This window comes from Camelus bactrianus, chromosome 16, assembly GCF_048773025.1.
Source record: "Camelus bactrianus isolate YW-2024 breed Bactrian camel chromosome 16, ASM4877302v1, whole genome shotgun sequence".
Classification (NCBI taxonomy): Eukaryota; Metazoa; Chordata; class Mammalia; order Artiodactyla; family Camelidae; genus Camelus; species Camelus bactrianus.
In genome coordinates, this window is record NC_133554.1 from 40,518,179 (window position 1) to 40,537,579 (window position 19,401).

The 19,401-nt window shown below is 40.6% G+C and overlaps 1 protein-coding gene across 1 annotated transcript; it reads left to right on the forward strand.

Annotated features, from left to right (window-relative positions):
• The first annotated feature begins 5 nt into the window (after positions 1-5).
• GLOD4 (glyoxalase domain containing 4) lies at positions 6-19,197 on the forward strand. The gene is made up of 9 exons (XM_010958222.3): positions 6-176; positions 2,575-2,624; positions 3,455-3,575; positions 7,033-7,177; positions 10,288-10,424; positions 11,215-11,301; positions 11,576-11,689; positions 11,780-11,866; positions 17,693-19,197. Exons 1-9 carry the CDS (start codon positions 87-89, stop codon positions 17,756-17,758), a joined length of 897 nt encoding a protein of 298 aa, XP_010956524.1. The 5' UTR covers positions 6-86; the 3' UTR covers positions 17,759-19,197.
• The last annotated feature ends 204 nt before the right edge of the window (positions 19,198-19,401 follow it).

The following is a 19,401-nucleotide window of genomic DNA, read 5'->3' on the forward strand; positions in this document are numbered from 1 at the left end:
CGACCCGCCTGCGTCCTCTGGGGGCGGGGCGGTGCTCTACGCGTGAAACGTGAGTGGTGTCGGTGGTCTCGGTGGTTTTGCTGGTCATGGCGACTCGTAGAGCTCTGCACTTCGTGTTCAAAGTGGGAAACCGCTTCCAGACAGCGAGTTTCTATCGTGATGTCCTGGGAATGAAGGTGCAGACGGGGCCAGAGGGGCTGGCGCGCGAGGGGGTCGCGGGCGGCTGAGGCCCACCTGGCCGAAGGAGGGGAGAAACGGGTGTGATGTGAATTCCAGCCACAGCCCCTGAACTTTCCATTAGCTCTGTAAGGTTTTCAGCTTCAGGAAACGTCGCGAGTCGCGGGTTAGGTTGCATGGCCTTTGAAAGGGGGCTCAGACTTATTAGTCACTGACTGTGTGTCTAAGCACATCCTTCCATTAACGTTCGTTCACAAATGTTTATTGAGTTCCTATCCTTGTGGAGCTTTCAGTCTAGCGGGAAAGACAGTAAATCAATAAAAAGTTATGTAATATTCTTCCAGTGAACAGTGACTCAGTCTCTTTCGGTTTAGGTATTAGCATATTCAGAGTTCTGCTTCTCTTGGGGCTGGTTTGAATGGTCTCTTTCGAATACTTAATCTCTCTGGGTGAATGCTCCAACTCTCCTCTCAGTAGTCCAGATCTCAGTGTGAAGTCAGAATCTATTCTCCTCTCCAACACCTGGGAGTAGCCGCTCTCAAGCCCTGAGCAGCTGTGATTCTGCATGAGTCACGTGGGTGGCAAACGCCATGTGGAAGCTGTTGGGGTGCTCTTGATAAGCAGGGGCTTAAGATGTTGTCAACTGAAAGAAAAAGGAGCAACCTAAAATTTGAGGGATACATTTTATTTGGGGACCTTACTGAGAACTGTAGCCTGGGAGACAGCTTCTCAGATACCTCTGAGGAATTGCTCTGAAGAGGTAAGGAAGGAGCCAGGATATGTATGAATTTTTGGCTGGGGGAAAAAAATACCCAACATCAAAAGGTTACTGGTAATCACAAAAAAAACAGATATCTCAAGTTAATGATTTTATGCTTTTCTATGTATGGGAAGATGCAAAAATCTGGGTTCGTTGAAATTATTCCTTAGATATGCATCTTAAATATCCAGGGCCAGTATCCCAAGCATGGAATATTTCTTGTTTTTCTCCACCCTGAATTCCCCTCAGGGTGCACTGTTAGTTGGTGACTGCAAGGCTGAGGGCTGGGTCCTTGTAGAAGTGAAATGGCGGGCAACATTCTTTGTTTACAGTGTGCAAGAGTGCAATTGAATGTAGACACTAAAGATGTGGAATGCAAAGGGAGTTACCTGAACTCACCAGTCAATTAAAAAATATCACCCCATTCACAGTTCTGTGTTGAGCTTTGGTGGCAGAAATGAAAATGACCCTGGTATCTGTCCTGAATTCAAGTTCCTGGCCTAGGATCGGAGTGAGAATAAGATTTGTACATTGCTAATGGTAACGGAAGTTGAAATTTAATAAGTGGTGGAAAAACCACAGAGCTCTTCCTTAATATGTTTCCTCATTGATTAAAGGGTGGTTGTGACGATTAAATGTGTTGTTATATGTGTAGTATTTGACACATCATATGTATTATATAAGTGTTAGCTACTATTATTATAAAAATACAGAAGGAGGAGAGGTTTAATTCTAACCTTGGTCCTCAGGAAATAATTCATGGAGACCTTACATTTGAGTTGACCTCTCAAGATAGGATTTCCACAGACCAAGATTAGGGGGAGGAGTATAGTGGAAAAACTGAATAGCCAGTGCAAAGATAAGATAAGTTTGGGAAGCACCACTAGTTTTATGTGCCTTTAACTTAGACTGAGGAGATGGGATACCAAGACAAACAGGTTGGGACTGCTTCTGATAGTATCTTGAATAATGTGCTAAGGAATTTGCATTTTATGTCACAGTAAGTAGGGAGTTCTATTACGTTTTAGGATGGGGCAATGATGTGATCAGAGCTGTACTCTAGAGACTTAATTTCATGGTGATATTAAGGACAGAGATCAGTAAAGATGACTTCTAATAGTAAAAGAGAGAAATAATGGACGCTTGTACCAGAGCAGTAGCTGTGGGACTCAAAAGGGAAAATAAAACTAACGCATAGAGAGCCTACTGTGTATTAGATTCTGTGTAAAATGCTTTAATAAATGATCTATTTTCATAACATATTAGAAGACTCAGATCCTAAGCTTTGTTCTCAGAATTGCACAACTACTAAGTGAAAGCCACACTTTTTTTTGTTTGTTTGTTTGTTACTGCACAATACTGCTCCCTGACTCCCCAGTCTAAATAGATTTCAAGACTTTGCTTGGTTGCCTGACCGTTGGTGTCAAGCTGTTCTTTCTTACTGCTGCTACTTCAGTTACATTGGATTTATATAAATTTACTTAGCCTGGGGAAAATATACAGCTCCTTCCTTTTTGTTTGTTTTACAAGTAAAGCTTACCAATGATAATGTGTGCGTTTTGACATTTTAGTTTATGCTAAATATGCCATGTGCTGTACTAGGAGAACTTTACAATTTATTCTAATTCCCTTACCAGATTCTGCGGCATGAGGAATTTGATGAAGGCTGCAAAGCTGCCTGTAACGGGTATGACACTTTGTTTCCTAAAATCTCCTTTAGGCTCTGAATACCCCTGGAGAACCGAAAGCAGTTTCTTAAAGCCAATATAAGGCAGCAGAATAAATTAAGGAGGCAACAGTGGGGTCAAATGGATAAATGTAAACAACCAAAGAGTTTAGGTAAAAAAATTTATCGGAGTAGGGGAGGGTATAGCTAAAGTGGCAGAGCGCATGCTTTAGCATGCACGAGGTCCTGGGTTCAATCCCCAGTACCTCCTCCAAAAATAAATAAATAAGTAAACCTAATTATCTCCCTCTCTCAAAATACATTAAATAAATAAAAAATTTTTAAAAATTCATTGGAATTTCTCAATCTATTCTTGCAACTTTCCTGAAAAGTTAAATTATATCAAAATAAAACTTCAAAGAATTAAAAAATAAGATAAAATAAGGCAATGAATTAGGGAGGCAGCTTCAGAAGCACAGATAAGTATATTTCCTGGATGAAGCCATGTCCTGTGGAGTCTCTCCAGCTTAGTAGCCATGGCAAGCTGGGAAATTCCAAGGCCTGGTGGAAACTGCATGCTTGTTGACGAATATGCAAAAAAACAAGTGAAGTTCAGTGGGGAGAATTGTCCCTATAGGATTCAGCCCTCTTCTTTAAAGAGAAAGTAACGACTTTCCCTCAAGTAGGTGCCAGACAGATGATCTTCAGAGCCTTTGGTAATAGGGCCCCTGAACACTGTCCACAGCTGTTCTGAGCACCAGCTGAGGCCATCTCACCCTCGTGGGGACTTAGAGGACCAGAAGAGACTGCCCACCTCTGTGACCACTGGGTTCATTTTTTCATTTTTCTAGGCCTTATGATGGGAAGTGGAGTAAAACAATGGTGGGATTTGGGCCTGAGGATGATCACTTTGTTGCAGAACTGACTTACAATTATGGCGTGGGAGACTACAGGCTTGGCAATGACTTCCTGGTAAGTACCATTTTGTTCTAGCAGACTTCTGGCTGTATCTTTTATAGAGAGTACGGATACAGCTTCAGATCTGATGACTTTAGATCTGATGGCTGTTGAATCGATGGCTTTTTGGGTGCCGTTTAGTGATTTGTTAATGATACTTTCTATTTAAAACAAAACTCAAAAAACCTGTTTGGGCAACCTGTCTTAGAGCTGGCCTGAGGATGAAGTGTGTTCTCACAGTGTTTAAGAATCATGCTCAAGACTTAGAGGCAGCTTTGAAGAGACAAGACTCCCCTGGGGGAATGACTGAACCTTGAGAAGGGCCAGAGTCCTTGGTTCAGGTCCTGATCACCATCCAGAGAAATATTCTCTAGGGGACTGTTATGGTTGGGGTGGGCTATTGCAGCCAATCCTCAGAGAAAAATCTGAGGAGGTTTTAAGGATGAAAAGAAGAAGGCACTGCATGCACCACGTTCGTTCATTCATTCATGCATTCAAGTTTTTGTGCACCTGTTATATAGTAATGGTGTCTGCCACTTACTGAGCAGTTTCTGTGTGTGAGAGATGTCACTGGGCCTACACATATAGCAAGAGTGGAGTAACAAAGTTTCTCCTCAGAATCCACTGAGCAAATCTACCTCGTGCTAGATGTCATTTTGGCCATTTGGTCTCACTATTCCTGTTAACTCATGTTAAAATTATGATACCTAGATGGAAGTTTTTATGAGGATCAAATATCTATAAAAGCGTTTTGTAAAGGGAAAGTACTGCTCAGATTTAACGTGTATTATTTTTTTTTTCTTTCTCTCCATGCCTCTCACTAATTTATTCATTTAACAGATAGGTGACTTACTCTATGCCATGTTCCTTGTTGGGTCCTGGGGATATAGTAAAGGGTGAAGCATTTGTTCCCTGGCCTAAAGAGCTCACTGTCTGGTGGGGGGAAACAAGTAAAGAGACAGCAAGAATGCCGTGTGATCAGTGCTAAAATTGGGATAAGAACAGGAGGTTGTGGGAGCACACAGGAATTCCCAGCCTGTTCTCAGATAGGTGAGAGTTCAGGGAAAGCTTCCCAGAGTGGCGTCTGAGCCAGGTGAGGGGGTTGGGGTGGGTAGTGAGGCAGGCATTCTCAGTAGGCCCATAGGCCTGGAGGTGAGGGGGAGCGTGGCACTCAGAGCTGGGAGCCATGCAGTCTGGCCGGAGCTTAGCATGTGAGGAAAGGGGTGGGTAGCGCTGAGGCTGAGAAGGAAGCTGGGGCCAAATCATCTGAGGAGGTTTAGACTTTATTTGAAAAGCAGAGTGAAGCCATTTTCAGCAGGGCAGTGGCACCGCGTTTGTGGTGTGCAGGAATCACGCAGCTAGAGCGTGGAGTTTGGGTTGGAAAGGAGCAAGACTGGACAGTGAGGAAAGTAGCTCGGAGGAGCTGCAGGGACCAACAGCTCCTTAACTAACGTGGAGGTAGTGGGAGATGGGAAAGTGGATGGACTTGAGAAATGTGTAGGAGGTAGAGTTGACAGGTTTGGTGATCGAGTCTATGTGAAGGTCTCTTTGTGTTTCTCCTTATCTTTTCCTTGCTCTCCAAATTTAAATCAGGGAGAGGAAAAAGTGCAAAGCCATCTTGGTGCCATCAACATTTATTAACTGGCTCAAGACAGATGTTGCCGGGTGGGACTGCAGGTGCCAGAGGTGCTGGAGGTGGAGAAGAGCTTGGTGGCTCTGCTGTGGGTCTTCCTAGGACACTTTGGTAGTAAAACATCCCTGATGGAAGGTACCTTGTATGCTCCTCAGTTCATGGAACAAAAAGAAAAACAGGTTAAACAGCACTCCCATATAAATAAAGAACTCACATATAATGAAAAGAAGAGGATCAACAACTTAATTTTTTTAAAAAAGAGCCAAAACTGAACAGACGGTCCACAGTAATTAGAAATGTCTCTTAAACATTGAAAAAAAGATACTCAGCTCCCAAGCTGCCATTTGTCATCTATCAAATTGGCAAAAATCAAAAGGTGTGACAGCACTTAGGCAGGGTGGGAGAGGCTGCCACTCTCCTACATTACTAATGAAGGTGTCAAGCAGTGCAGCTTCAGTTCGGTGGTATCAGAATAACTAATGCATGTACCTCTGACCTTGCAGATTCACATCGAGGGGTTTCGTTTACGTATATGTTAACAAATATATGAAGTTGAGTGCCTGCTGTGTGCCAGGCACTGTTCCATGAACTTTCAGTAACCAGTGAGCAAAACAGTCAAAAATCTATGCCTGGCAGGGGAGGGGGCCCAGAGCCTGATAATAAGTAATAAATACAATGAATGAATAAATCATGTAATATGTTTACTTCAAAGGTGATCGTTGTAATGGGGGAAGAAGAGGGCAGAGTAAGGGGGATTGGGAGCATGGGGGCCAACGGCCAGTTTTAATTTTAAGTGGGATGTTGAGAGTAGGTTTCCCTGAGGAGGTGACATTTGTGCAAAGGCTCAAAGGCGGTAAGGGAGTTAGCTGGGTTAGGAGTTTCTTGGGAAAGAGCATTCCAGGAAGAGACTAGCTGGTGCAGAAGCCCTCAAACAGCGCCTGACATGTTTGAGAAAATGCGAGGAGGCCAGCATGGCTGGGACAGAGCGAGGGGAGGGTGGGAGGATGTGGAATCAGAAATGACATGGGGGCCAGGATATAGCTCAAGTGGTAGAGTGTGTGCTTAGCATGCACGAGATCCTGGATTCAATCCCCAGTACCTCCATCAAAAAACTAAATAAATAAACCTAATGATCTCTCCCCTGCAAAAAAAAAAAAAAAAAAAAAAAGAAATGATATGGATCAGATCGTCTCCGTCCTTTCAGGCTGTCAGAAGCCATCCCTGAGTGAAACGAAGAGCTGTCAAGGGTTTTAAGCAGAGGAGAAACAACATGGGGTCGCCGTCTTGAGAACAGACTGTAGGGTGTCTTTCAGAAAATTTACTCTGTCCTCGGAGTGGACGATGGATTGACAAGACTGGAGGCAGAGAGGCTGTAATAATGATCTAAGGTAGAGACGAGGCTGGACACATCAGAAAGCATAGTGGGCATTTTTAGATATTTTGATTAAGTTGAAATAAAGAATGCCTTGATAATTGGTTTATATTTTTTTGTTTGAAGAGCAAAAATAAAAACAAAACATTTCTAGATAGATAGCTAGCAAGCCAAGGGTACGATCAAGATTTCTCTTACTAGATCTTTAAAATTAGGAGACATTATCTTTGGTATTAAAGAGATCAAATTTCTCTGGTATTTGAATTTCTGTCCTATGATTCATGAAGTTTGGAATCTTTATGGAAGAGAAATGTCCAAAACCTACTTCAAAACCACTAGAAGAAAATTTGGAAAGACAGTTAAATCTTAGGTGATTTGACTAAGGACAACGGGGTTTTGCTTCATTGTCTTCTACAAAAGATCTGTTTTATGATTGTACACTTGGGTGATACTGTTGTTTGTCACAGGGAATCACACTCGCTTCCAGCCAGGCTGTCAGCAATGCCAGGAAGCTGAAGTGGCCGCTTAATGAAGTTGCAGAAGGTATTTATGAAACTGAAGCCCCAGGAGGATATAAGTTCTTTTTGCAGAACTGCAGTCCACCTCAGTCAGGTAATTATACCCAGAATGATGAAAGCCCTCTGTCTAAAAAGGCATCTGATGGAAGGAGAGAGGCAGCGCGAGTTCTTTCTCCTGTGGAATCTTTTATATTGACATGACGTGTCTTTCCCAAGCCAGTGTTGTTCTTTGCTCTCTAAGAAATTATATTTTCAGGTTAGAACTTTAGTGCATCACTCTAGGGGATCTAGACTGCTTCTCTTCTATCTAGGATACTTGCAGCTGTGAGTATCAGAAAGCCCACCTAAACTAGCTTGAACGGTAGGAAAATGTTTTAGTTCACAGAGCAGGCATTCTCCAAGCAGGCAGGGTTTCAGGGTTAGTAGATTCAGCAGCTCAGCAATGGCGTCAAGAACCCAGATCTTCTCCCTCTTCATTCTCTTTTAATGCGAGAGTCCCCTTCTCTTAGACGCTCATGGTTGTAGGCTGGCCGCCCGCTCCTGCATCCTCATCTGGTGGGAGAGGGAGAGGCTGACTTCCTGTTGCTCTTTTTTAAAAGCAGAGCAAACTTTTCCTAGAATCTTCCAGCATATTTCCTGGTCAGATTTCATTCACGTGCTTGCTCCTGAGCCAATCACTAGAAAGAGAAATAAGATCGTCCTTAGACCAGTTAAGTTGTATCGCTCAGCTGAGGTCAGTTTCCCAAACTTGTGCTGGTTCTCTGTGCATGGGGGTGGAGTGGAGTGAGGAGCCCCCCATGCTGACTGCCCCAGCGAGCAGGAGGGAAACCGCATCGTTTTTCATTTACGGCAGAGGCATCCTCGTCATGATGTATTTAATTCCTGCCAGTCTGCTACCTGCTCTGCCAAGACAAAAATGAAGGCAAGAAAAGGAAAAAAATACTGGTGAATAGCACAGGTAGTTCTGCCTGCCATTTCTCTCCGTGAACACACACCCCTAAGTGGACCTGGGATGGGAGACAGTCTCTTTCCTCCACTGGTCTGCCTCAAGTCCCAGATGCCCCTCATAGCAAGTCTGATTGTTGTGTTTAATTCTGCTTGCGTTTCACTGGGAGGTCAGCAAAAGAAAGAGTGATCCGTTCCAGCACGGGAGGGTAGGCTCCTGCTATGGGACTTACTCAGATGGTATTTCTGTACTTCACTGATGATTAAGGGATTTCTGTGATTATTTTTATTGAGAGGTGATTGGTGCTTTATATACTAACTTTCAAACTTAAGTTCTGCCACTAATTCCACTGTACACTTTCCTCCTGGTTTTAATGATGTTTCAGTTCATAAAATAAAGGAGGACCCCACAATCTTAAGATGCTTTTGTTCTTTAAAATGATGATACCTCTGGAGCATTAATTGCTGGTTGGTAAACTAGTCAAATCTATCAGTCTAGCTGGTGTCCATCCTTCCTTGAATTAATCACTCCTATGTAGTTTCACCCACGGTTCCTGTTCCTGTCCTTGCACCCCTTCCGGGTCTCGGTCAGCTGGAATTTGTTGATTTCTCAGTGAATGGGGAAAACTAAAAGTTAAGTCTGCTGGGTAGAGGCACCTGTGAGAAACACCTTGCTTTAGTCATGGAACTACTAGTCTAGCAAATGGGACTAAGGCAGTGAAAACTGAAGAAAAATATATTGAACTTATCATAGTCAGATATAGACTTGGAACAGCTCTTCAGAAAGTAACTTTTTGGTATAAAAGTTTTCAGTAATGCTAAGTATTTTAATATCTTTTTTATTTTTACAAAGTAAAAAGATTTTTTTCCCCTCTAGACAAACAGATAATCAAAAAGAAAAAAAGAAGAAAGAAGAAAACAGAACCACTGTTAAGATTTTAGAGTATATCTTCCAATCTTTTATCAAAAAGAGAAATATATAATTAAATATAGATATAGGATTGCATTGTATTACATCGTGGGAAGAGAAACAGTTGTCTATTGTTAGATATTTGTGTTGTCTCTAGGGTTTCACTGTTGTGAGCAACACTGTGATGAATGTCTGTTATGAAAGACCTTCATACATCCACAATTACTTCTTTACTTGCTGAAAATAAGCTTGCTCTTTCCAAAGCAGTGGAAGTTTTTTAAGCTTTTGATGCATTCTGTCAAATTGTTGCCCAGAAATGTACTAATTTACACTCTACCAGTATCATATGATGGTGGTTTCCCCACTGCAGTGGCACAGTTAACACTGTAAACTTTTTAAATTATTTGCTAGGAGGAGGTATAGCTCAAGTGGTAGGGTGCATGCTTAGCATGTGCAAGGTCGGTTCAATCTCCAGTATCTCCTTTAAAAATGATAAATATGTAAATAAACTAAAGTACCTCCACCCACCAAAAATAAATAAATAAATAGTCAATTATCAAATATTTTATTTGAATTCTGATTTCTTTGATTATTTGTGAGGTTGAATATGCTTTCCTATGTTCATCGACCATTACAGTTCCTTTTTCTGTGGATTATTGCTTCTTGCCTTTTGCCTGTTTTTCTAGGATGTGGATCTTTTTCCTATCGATGTTTAAAGGTAATTTAAATATTAACGACTTTTTTGTCATATATGTTGCAAAAAAATATTTCCTACTTTGTTGTTTATTCTTTAATTTTGATTGTAGCTCTTTTTTTGGTTGTTGTCCAGTTTTCCATTTTGTGTAACTAACCTAGCAAATCTTTTCCTTCATCGTTTTTCTGTCTTTAGTGTCAGTTTTTTTAAAAAAACTTTCTCCAGCCCCAAATTATATAAATAAATAATCACCTGTTTCTACTGTTTTCATGGTTTCATTCTTTAAACTTAATCCTTTAACCTGTCAGGAATGTATTTTGCCATTCAGCTTGATGGTGTGACTTCTTCCCACCAAATGAGAAGCCAGTTATCTTAGTGCCATTTGGTGAATAATGTGCCGTTTGAAAATGACTTAAGTGATCCCTTTCTTACGAATACTGAAAACGAATATACATATGTATATGCATGATTGGGACATTGTGCTGTACACCAGAAATTGACACATTGTAACTGACTATACTTAAATTAAGAAAAGAGAGCGAGATCTCTTTTTTATCATATACTAAATTCTTATATATACTTGAGCCTACTTAGGTCCTTCTGTTCCATTCCGTTGCACTATCCAGTCCATTCTTGCTGTTTTATTACACTACAGATCCTGTATTAAAAGTAACTCTAGCAGTGTCTGACCTTCAGAAGTCCTTGAACTATTGGTCTAATTTACTGGGGATGAAAATTTATGAAAAAGACGAACAGAAGCAAAGGGCTTTGCTGGGCTATGCTGATAACCAGGTGAGCAATCTTGGAGAGAGATAATCTGTTACTTTGAGTTTGGTTTATACATGAAGGTTACTCCGATAGTTTTCTGCATGGTGATTCAGTATTTAAAATGGAAAGAAGAAAATAAAAATTGCCGATAAGCTCACCACCCAGATATTACCTGTGTTTATATTTGGGGATATGTTCTGTCAGAAGTGGATTTGCTGAGTCAGATGTAGACAAGATTTAATGTTGTGATGATGATCTGTTTTCATCTTTTTTTTTCTAATAACCTAGCATTTGAGCATGATTGAGTCCTTTGACATTGACCCAGCAGGTCTCCTAGGAATTTTTGTTACAGACATACTCATCATACGTGTACGCAAAGAACTGGGTACAAGGTCATCTGTTGTGGCATTGTTTGTTGTAGCAAAATGTAAAAAATAACCTAAATGTCCTATGGGTTCAAGGAATAGTTAGTTCAATGATTTATAGTTAATCCATAGAATGCATTACTGAGCAACTGTCAAAAGGATGAAGTGAGTCTTTATGTGCTGATATGGTAACGTTAGTTGGAGAAAAACAACGGACAGAATAATGTGTAAATTATGCTACCATTTGTGTTTAAAAAAAAAAAAAAAGGATACCTGCCATGTGTCTAGAAGGATTCACAGGAAACTGCTGACAGTTGCCTCTGGGGTGAGAGTAGGAGGGAGACTTAATTTTACTATATTTCTTTTACTTTATTCCTAGTATGGTTTGAATTTTTTTTTTTTTAAACGTATAACCTATTTTGATAAACTCACTTCTTATGTCTTTTCAGTGTAAGCTGGAGCTCCAGGGCATCAAGGGGGCAGTAGATCACGCGGCAGCTTTTGGACGAATTGCCTTTTCTTGCCCCAAGAAAGAGGTAATGTGTGGTACCAGGTCTTTTGTTTAAGCTCTGTGATAACTAGCTAGTTCAAACAGCTAAGAACGCTGGCCCTCCCTTCTCCAGTTCATGCTGATTGTGGCTTTGGTATCAAGTACAGCCTTTGTCTCAAGAGCAGCTGAGATAATAAAGTCAAACAAGTGGCGCCAGGGTTCTTTCTGGTTGATCTGGGAGTCCTCTGGGGCTGCTGAGGACCACGGCCTGAGAGCCGTGCATGACCCCTTGCTCACTTTGCCTTTTTGTTCTCCTCAAGTTGCCAGACTTGGAAGCCTTGATGAAAAGGGAGAACCAGAAGATTCTGACTCCCCTGGTGAGTCTGGACACTCCTGGGAAAGCAACAGTGCAAGTGGTCATTCTGGCTGACCCTGTAAGTACTGCTCAAAGAGGGGACGGGCTGCACCAGGCATTGCTTCCGAGGTGTCCTTTTGCCAAATTTCTTTTCTCTTTATTGGTGTAGGATGGACATGAAATTTGCTTTGTGGGGGATGAAGCATTTCGAGAACTTTCTAAGATGGATCCAGAAGGAAGCAAATTATTGGATGACGTGAGTCTCATTTCTAAATTTGTATCACTGTCAGCCTGAGTGGATGGTGTGAAAAGTGTATGGGGATGGGCCAGAGCATCAGGGTTCGGTTCTTACTGTCAGAACCGTGTCCTTTTGCCATCGGGGTGATTTTTGAGCCAGAGACTGTCAGCTTCATAGCCACCTGTAAGACTCTTATCTGGCACAGCATTTGTGCTTCTCTCCACCTCATGTGGCCTGGGGACCACGGCTGTGTACATCACCATTCTGCTCTGTGAATGGAAAGATGTGGATGCCATCCCCCTCCTCTTCCTTTCTGGCAATTGTTCTCATTAGCATAAAACTCCAATCTATTTCCCATCTTTTGAAAAATCTTTTCTTCACTCCATATCCTTTCTCCAGGTTTCTTTTTAGAAATCTGCCTACACACCGTTTCTCTTCCTTCCCTCCCGTGCGCGCTTTGCTCTTCCGCACTGGTCCTGTCCCGCAGGGAGATGCTGGTGGTGACGTCATCGGTGACCCCCCTCTTGCCCAATCCGGCAGCTATTTTTCTATCCTCAACAGGCACACTCTTCTAGCAGCATCCAGAGCAGTTGTTCAGTGTTGTATCCTGGCTTCTAGCACGTACCAAGTATGCAGTAGGCACTCAGTGAATACTCTGTTGAGGATTAAAGGAATGAAGCAATCTGTCCTGGTTCTCTCACTTAATATTTATGTGACTGACCTTATGAAATTTACTTTGTCTCTAAACTGCAGTTTTCTTATCTAAAAATTTGAGGAAATAAGATTATCCACCTCCTAGGATTGTTGTGTGATTTATAGAGCTTGGCAAACTGCTGACATAATAAGAGAGCTCAATTGATGTTAATTAATTAAACCAGGAAATGTGCAGAAAATAGTGTTTACAGATTTTACCATAAAGGAAAATAGACTCTCAGGCAACCTCTCAGTTGGCAAGCTTGCTCAGCTATGTTCTTCCCGATCTTTCCTCTCACTGACCACCTTCCTTCTCTTTCAAGCTCTCTTCTTTGGTGTGAGAGACCCTGCCATCTTCTTACCTCTCCCACAGCTTCCCCTCAGCACCAGGCACCTTTTTTGTGTCCGATCCTGAAATGATTTTACCCACAGTCCCACCTGGGCTGTCTTTTACTCTCTGGTTCTTTAGTCTTTCTCTGAGTGAAGTCACCTGCTGCTCTGGTCACCTCTGCTCTCAGCCTCAGCCATCATCCATTCTCTCACCCTAATTTCTCCTTCCTAGCTCCAAACAAGCATTTCTGATTGTTGTTACTGAGGTAAAATATACATAGGATTTGAATGTACAGAAATTTAGTGTTCCATTTGATGAGTTTTGACAGTTCTACACACTCATACAACTGCTACTCAAAACATAGAACATTTTCATCATCATAGAAAGTTCTCTCCTGCCCATTTCCTGATTTCTGACATACTAGTTTTGTCTGTCCTTGGGCTTCATATAAACGGAATGGCTTCTTTCAGTCAGTATAATATTTTTGAGATTCCTCCACATGTCAGAGTTTTGGGTTTTTGTTTTTTGCTGAGTGATATTCAGTTTTATGACTGTAACAATTTGCTTATCCATTCTTCCACTGGTGGACATTTGAGTTTTCTCCAGATTTTTATCTATCATAAGGAAAACTGCTAAGAACATTCTCATGCTAATCTTCTTGTAGACATGTTTCATTTTTGCGGGGGAGGTACCTAGGAGTAGAATTGCTTTTACTTTCTAAGAAACTGCCAAACAGTTGTCCAGAGTAATTGAACTGTTTTACACTTCTGTCAGCCTTGTATGTATAAGAATTCCAGCTGCTCCACATGCTCACCAACATTTGTGTTTTGGGGGGTTTTGGTTTTAGCTCTCCTAGTACATGTAAAGCAGTGTCTCACTGTAGTTTTAATTTGCATTCCCCTGATGACTAATGATTTTGAGCACCTTTTAATATGCTTATTGGCCATTTGGCTGTCTTCTCTGGTGAATTGTACGTTCAAGTTTTTTGTCTGTTTCTTTCCATAACAGATTTTATGTTTAATACTTCATGGCTAAAAGTTGCAAATATACACAAGAGAGTACAACAGATCCCTATGTGACTGTCACCAATCAACTCTGTGTCACAATTTTTTATCATTCCTTTCCACCCCCGCTCTTTTTTTTTTTTTTTTGGTGGGGGAGGAGGGGTTGTTGGAGAATTTTAAGGCAAATCTCAGATACTATGTCATTTCAACCCTAAATACTTAAATATTTTACACATCTAAGACAATTCAAAAGTAAAAATTAAGGAATTTCTTTATATACCATATTGACCTTGTCACACTTAAAAAATCAACAGTATATCTTTAATGTCTCCTAAAATCCAGTTCGTATTAAACCTGATCTTCTAAAAATGGTTTTATACAGTTGGTTTTCCCTATGTATTTTTTAATTAGCTTTCATGTAATTAGATTATATAATTTATCTGATCCATGGAGTATTGTGGTACACTAATTGGAAGACACACCTCTGATCTATTTTACATTTTAGCCATCCTTGTCTATGCTCTAAGCTCTAAACATGAATTTATTTTCATTCTGTGTGTCTTTGCTCACATTTTTTTATTCTCCTAAAGTGGCCCTTCTCTCATTTGAATATTTGCTTATTTTTCAAGGCCCATTTAAATCCATGTTTTTAAAAAAATTACCTCTTGTTGATTTGTTGGAATTCTAGATATGAGTCATTTGTTAATTATCTGCAAATGCAAGTACTATTCCTGATGGCTTGCCTGTTTATTTTCTTAACAGGATCTTTTGAAGAGCAGAAATTTTTTTTAATGATCTTTTTGCGTATGTGGGAAGAGGGGCTGGTAATTAGATTCATTTATTTTAATGGAGGTACTGGGGATTAAACCCAGGACCTCGTGCATGCTAAGCACGTGCTCTACCAGTGAGCTGTATCCTCCCTCAAGCAGAAATTTCTTTAAGCCCAACTTACCAGCTTTTTCTTTTATACCTAGTGTTTTTTGTGTTAGACTAGTGTTACAGCCAAAGAAACCTCTTCACTCATAAACCATGGACGTTTCAACTCCATGTGTCCGTAACTTAATGTCTTACTTCCAATCCATTCTTCGTTTAATAATGGAAAAATAGGGGGAGGGGATAGCTCAGTGGTAGAACACGTGTTTGGCATGCACAAGGTCCTGGGTTCAATCCCCAGTACCTCCATTAAAAAAAAAAAAAGGAAAAATAAGTTACTTTTATTAATCAAGTCCTATATTGACATTTTCTTAAGTGCCTTATATATGTTCTCTAGCTTTTACCATAATCTGCAAGGTAGGTGGCATTCCCCTTTCAGATGAGGAAACTGAGGCTCAAAAGAGTAAGTCACCCAATATTGTACATTCAGTAAGTGGCAGGGTGAGGGCTTGCACAGAGGCCTTTCAGGTTTCAAAGCCAGTTTTTTTCCTTCCTCTTATACCCTGCTCCCTCCTCTGAGCAGCACTGTGTATCTGTTATCCCAGTTGTTTAAGCTGTAATCCTCAGAGCCAGTTTTTTTTTTAAACATTTAATATGCTTTTTATTTTAGGATAATTTTAGATTTACAAACAGGGCCATTTTTGAATATTGTTTCTCCTCACCCCTAAATTCTATTAGCTGTTAGTCACCAAGAGCTGAGTTCTACCTCTGAAATTCTTTGTCTGTCAACTTCCCTTTTGAAAAGGCTCTCATTTTCACCCACAATACTGCAAAAGCTTCCTTCCCTTTTCTAGTCAATCCCTGCTTCCAGCATTAGCTTTCTAAAGCACAAATCCAGTAATTTGAAAAACTGTTTAATCTTCTAATGGCTCTCTGTTGCCTCCAAGATAAGTTCCAGACTCTGGCAGAGCCTGTCACACGTCTGGCCCTGATCTGTGCTGCCTCTCCTCCCTAACTCACCCCATTCCAGTCCCAGTGAACTGTTTATATTAACCAAGATGTATCTTCTTGCCTCCACCCAAGAGTTGGGTTTTTTTTATTTCCCCTTCCCTCTTATTCAGCTCATCTTTCAAGATTCAGAAGCTTTCTTGGGTTTTCCACAACAGTTTGTTGTTTCTGCTCACTTTTGATGGCTCCTAAAAGACAGGAACTTCTGTATCTTTGTGGGGGTTTTTTGTTCTGTTTTGCATATTTTTGATTTTTAAATCCATTTTATTTTCATCAAAATAAAAAATCAAATAATACTAAGATTTTTTATGAGTGCAGTGCAGTGGTGTCTTGCCCCATCTTGCAGAGTCCCACTGCAGCCACTTTCAGCTTTACTGTTTCTAAATGAAAAATGTGTATGTTTCTTTTTTAATTTTATTTTATTTATTTGGGGAGGGGAATTAGGCCCATTTATTTATTTTTAGAGGAGGTGCTGGGGATTGAACCCAGGACCTTGTGCATGCTAAGCATGCACTCTACCACTTGAGCTATACCCTCCCCCTGTATGTTTCTGTTTCTTCATTTTCAGTTGCAGACATCTTTTGACTTCCTGCTAAGTGTTTTCACACTATTTCTCCTACTAGTTAGTTACTCCTTTCCTTTTGGTCTGATAACACTTTGTGGTTCTATTACAGCAAATACCCCAAGACACACACACACACACACACACACACACACACACGTGCATGCCCTTGTGCAAAATAGCTGTTTCCATATCTGCGTCCTCAACTATTCTATATGCTCCTCAAAGCCTCAGACTGTCTCTGCTTCCACACCTGAACCCAGCATAATATCTAGCTCATAATGAAAACTGGCATTTTAAAGATACAGTTGTCCCTCAGTATCCACGGGGGGTTGGTTCCAGGACCCACTGGGAATACCAAAATCCAAGGATGCTTAAGTCCCATAGCCCTGCGTATCCACAGATACAGAACCTGTGGATACAGAGGGCTGACTGTAATTCTGTACTTGCTTTTTGATGAATAAATGAATGTATTTTCCTACCAAATAGCTATTTAGCCTATGCTTGGTTGTATTGGACCAGATTTTTTTTTTCCCCACAGCACTGAGTTTTATTAGGGGTTTCAATAAGGTTAATCTGTAGGATTGAGGGAGTCAGTTAGGGAACACAAAGCCCACGAAGCTTCCTCAGATCTCACAGTGAACCACTGGCTCAGGTTGTCTGCTGGGCTCGCCGCCTCATTCCAGGTAGAGGTTATTATAAGGATACTGCTTTGGCCCCACAGGCTGGTAGGTGGGGTAAGTCTCTCCCACACAAAGACTGGAAATTTTAAGAGACTTCAGTTCTAAGCACAACCCTGCCTGCAAACCCACCTCTGTGGCCTCAGCCTCATGGAATAATAGAATAAAAGGACTCTGGTGGAACCAAAGCATATTATTAACAAGGATTCTTTTTTAATTAAGAGGCCCCAAACCAACCAAATATTACCAACATCAGTGGAATGGTATGGGAGGAGGCATGGAAAAAGGAAATCATTTGTTCTAGGCTCATTACTAAAATGTCAAAATAGCTTTTCACATTTCTCATGATTAGAGTCCCCAGAAAACTAAAGATTCTTGAGAGCCCAGCCAGATGCCAAGAGTGACAGCACTTCCTGTCCACCAAAGAGCCTGCAGCCTGGTGTGCTCGGGCCTTGTCTCCCGTCAGTGGGCAGCCACACTTCCTGGCTGCAGCTCTGCCCTTTACTCTGCAAAGTGAGAATGGACAAGCCGTTGCTCCGTACCCCCCTGCACCCTCTGTCAAACATAAATACTGACTGAGCACCTTTAATTGTTCATTTCTCTATTGTGGTCAGTGCAGTGCGGTACAAAGTAGACTATATGTTTTATTTGGTGCACTTAGAATAAATAAATATTCTAATTCTCTTTCTATAGGCAATGGCGAAAGATAAAAGTGATGAATGGTTTGCTGTACGAAATAAACCAAAGGCTTCAGGTTAACAGAAGACATCACGTGAAACAAGCATTTGTGATTCCTGTCGAACACCTGTGAGGCCTGACGTATGCATTGTATGATAAGTGCTCTCACAACTTGGTTGTTTACTGTACAGGCAAGGAGGCTGGAGTGGTAAAGATTTGTGTATGTTAATCTTCGAAAGCTCTGATGATGTTTTAGAAAATCCTATCAGTCCATTTAGAGGAGCACCCTTACTGTAATATGCACTGTCACTGGAGGCGCACATTCTGTGTGTAACTGTATTAGATTAGTAATAAATCACTCTCCAGCCTGGGATGGCTATGTGGAACAATACCTCTGGTTGGGGATGGAGAAAATTTTGATAACCATGTAGATTTAATGAGAACAACTAAATCCAAATAAATCCAACTCAGTTGCTTACAGCAGGAGTACTTCCAGCATCTGATGACAGTTTGCTCTTCGAATGTCTTACTCTGGCAGACCTTTACGTACAAAAATTTTTAAAGAAATTTTGTGTTTTGAACCAAAAGATTTTGGTTACACTCCCACATTCCTTGCTTTAAAATTTTGGGTAGCCAGAGAAAACAGATGGAAGGATCAAATGTGTCGTGTTGCTACATGCCTGGCTCTGTGCTAGTTTCTTTATATATACATATATACTTAATCCTCATAAGAAGAGAACATGTTAGATTTCTTAATAGATTAGATGATTTCTTCAGCCTGAAAAAAAATTTTTTTTAAATATTTGATTCTGCAGCACAAATCAATTTTAATAACTGGAAACAATTAAGTTGAGCATAGTTATTATTAAATATCTTTTGAAATTATGCTTCTGAAATCAAACTGTCAAAACCCGTCTGTAAGACTCATTATTTAAAAAGTGGTGGCCAGGTTCAAACTTCAGGGAAAGAAACTGAGGAGATTGGAAAGGGTTGACTCAGAGGATACCAGTTCCAGCATAATATACATGAAATTACTTGTAAGTGACAGGCTCTGCTGTTCTCCCTTGCTGGCAGGGAGGGGTAGGGAAATTTCAGCCTTAAATTTCAGCTCACCTTCTTATAGCATGATCTTACCTTCACTAAGAGAAAAAATCCTTTCCTTGCTCCACAGTACAACTTCAATTCTTGATCTTAGGGAAGCAGCTCAGAAAAAAAGGAGTTTTCAAAGCAAACCAAGCTATATATATACTCCTTCTCTGGACAGTTAGTTCAACTTTTTTCCTACATATGGGGAAATTATGATATAAATTTTGAATAACCAGGTAAACTCTGTCTCTTTGACTATGATTTGTCAATTCACAGATTTTGTATTAGATTATTATGAAATCAATGACATTTATCTCTAGTAGTACTGTTCTGAAAAGAAAGTGTACTTTTCCCACGGTGGTAGGCTGCTATGATACGACCTTCTAAGTTTGTTACAATAAAATAAGTGCTTTATGTAAGTACTAAACACTTAATAGATTCCTCTTTGTCTGCTTATCTTATATTGTAATATATCCCCCATTTTTTTTCTCATAAATGTACAGCTCTCCATGATAGAAGTGAATGCTGTTTATCTACCTGGGACATTTTAGCTTTATGATATCACTCCTCCTTTTAACTCATGCCTGTCATTTTTTCTTTTGTTGTAATCTGTAACATTTTATTAATTCTAAAACCAT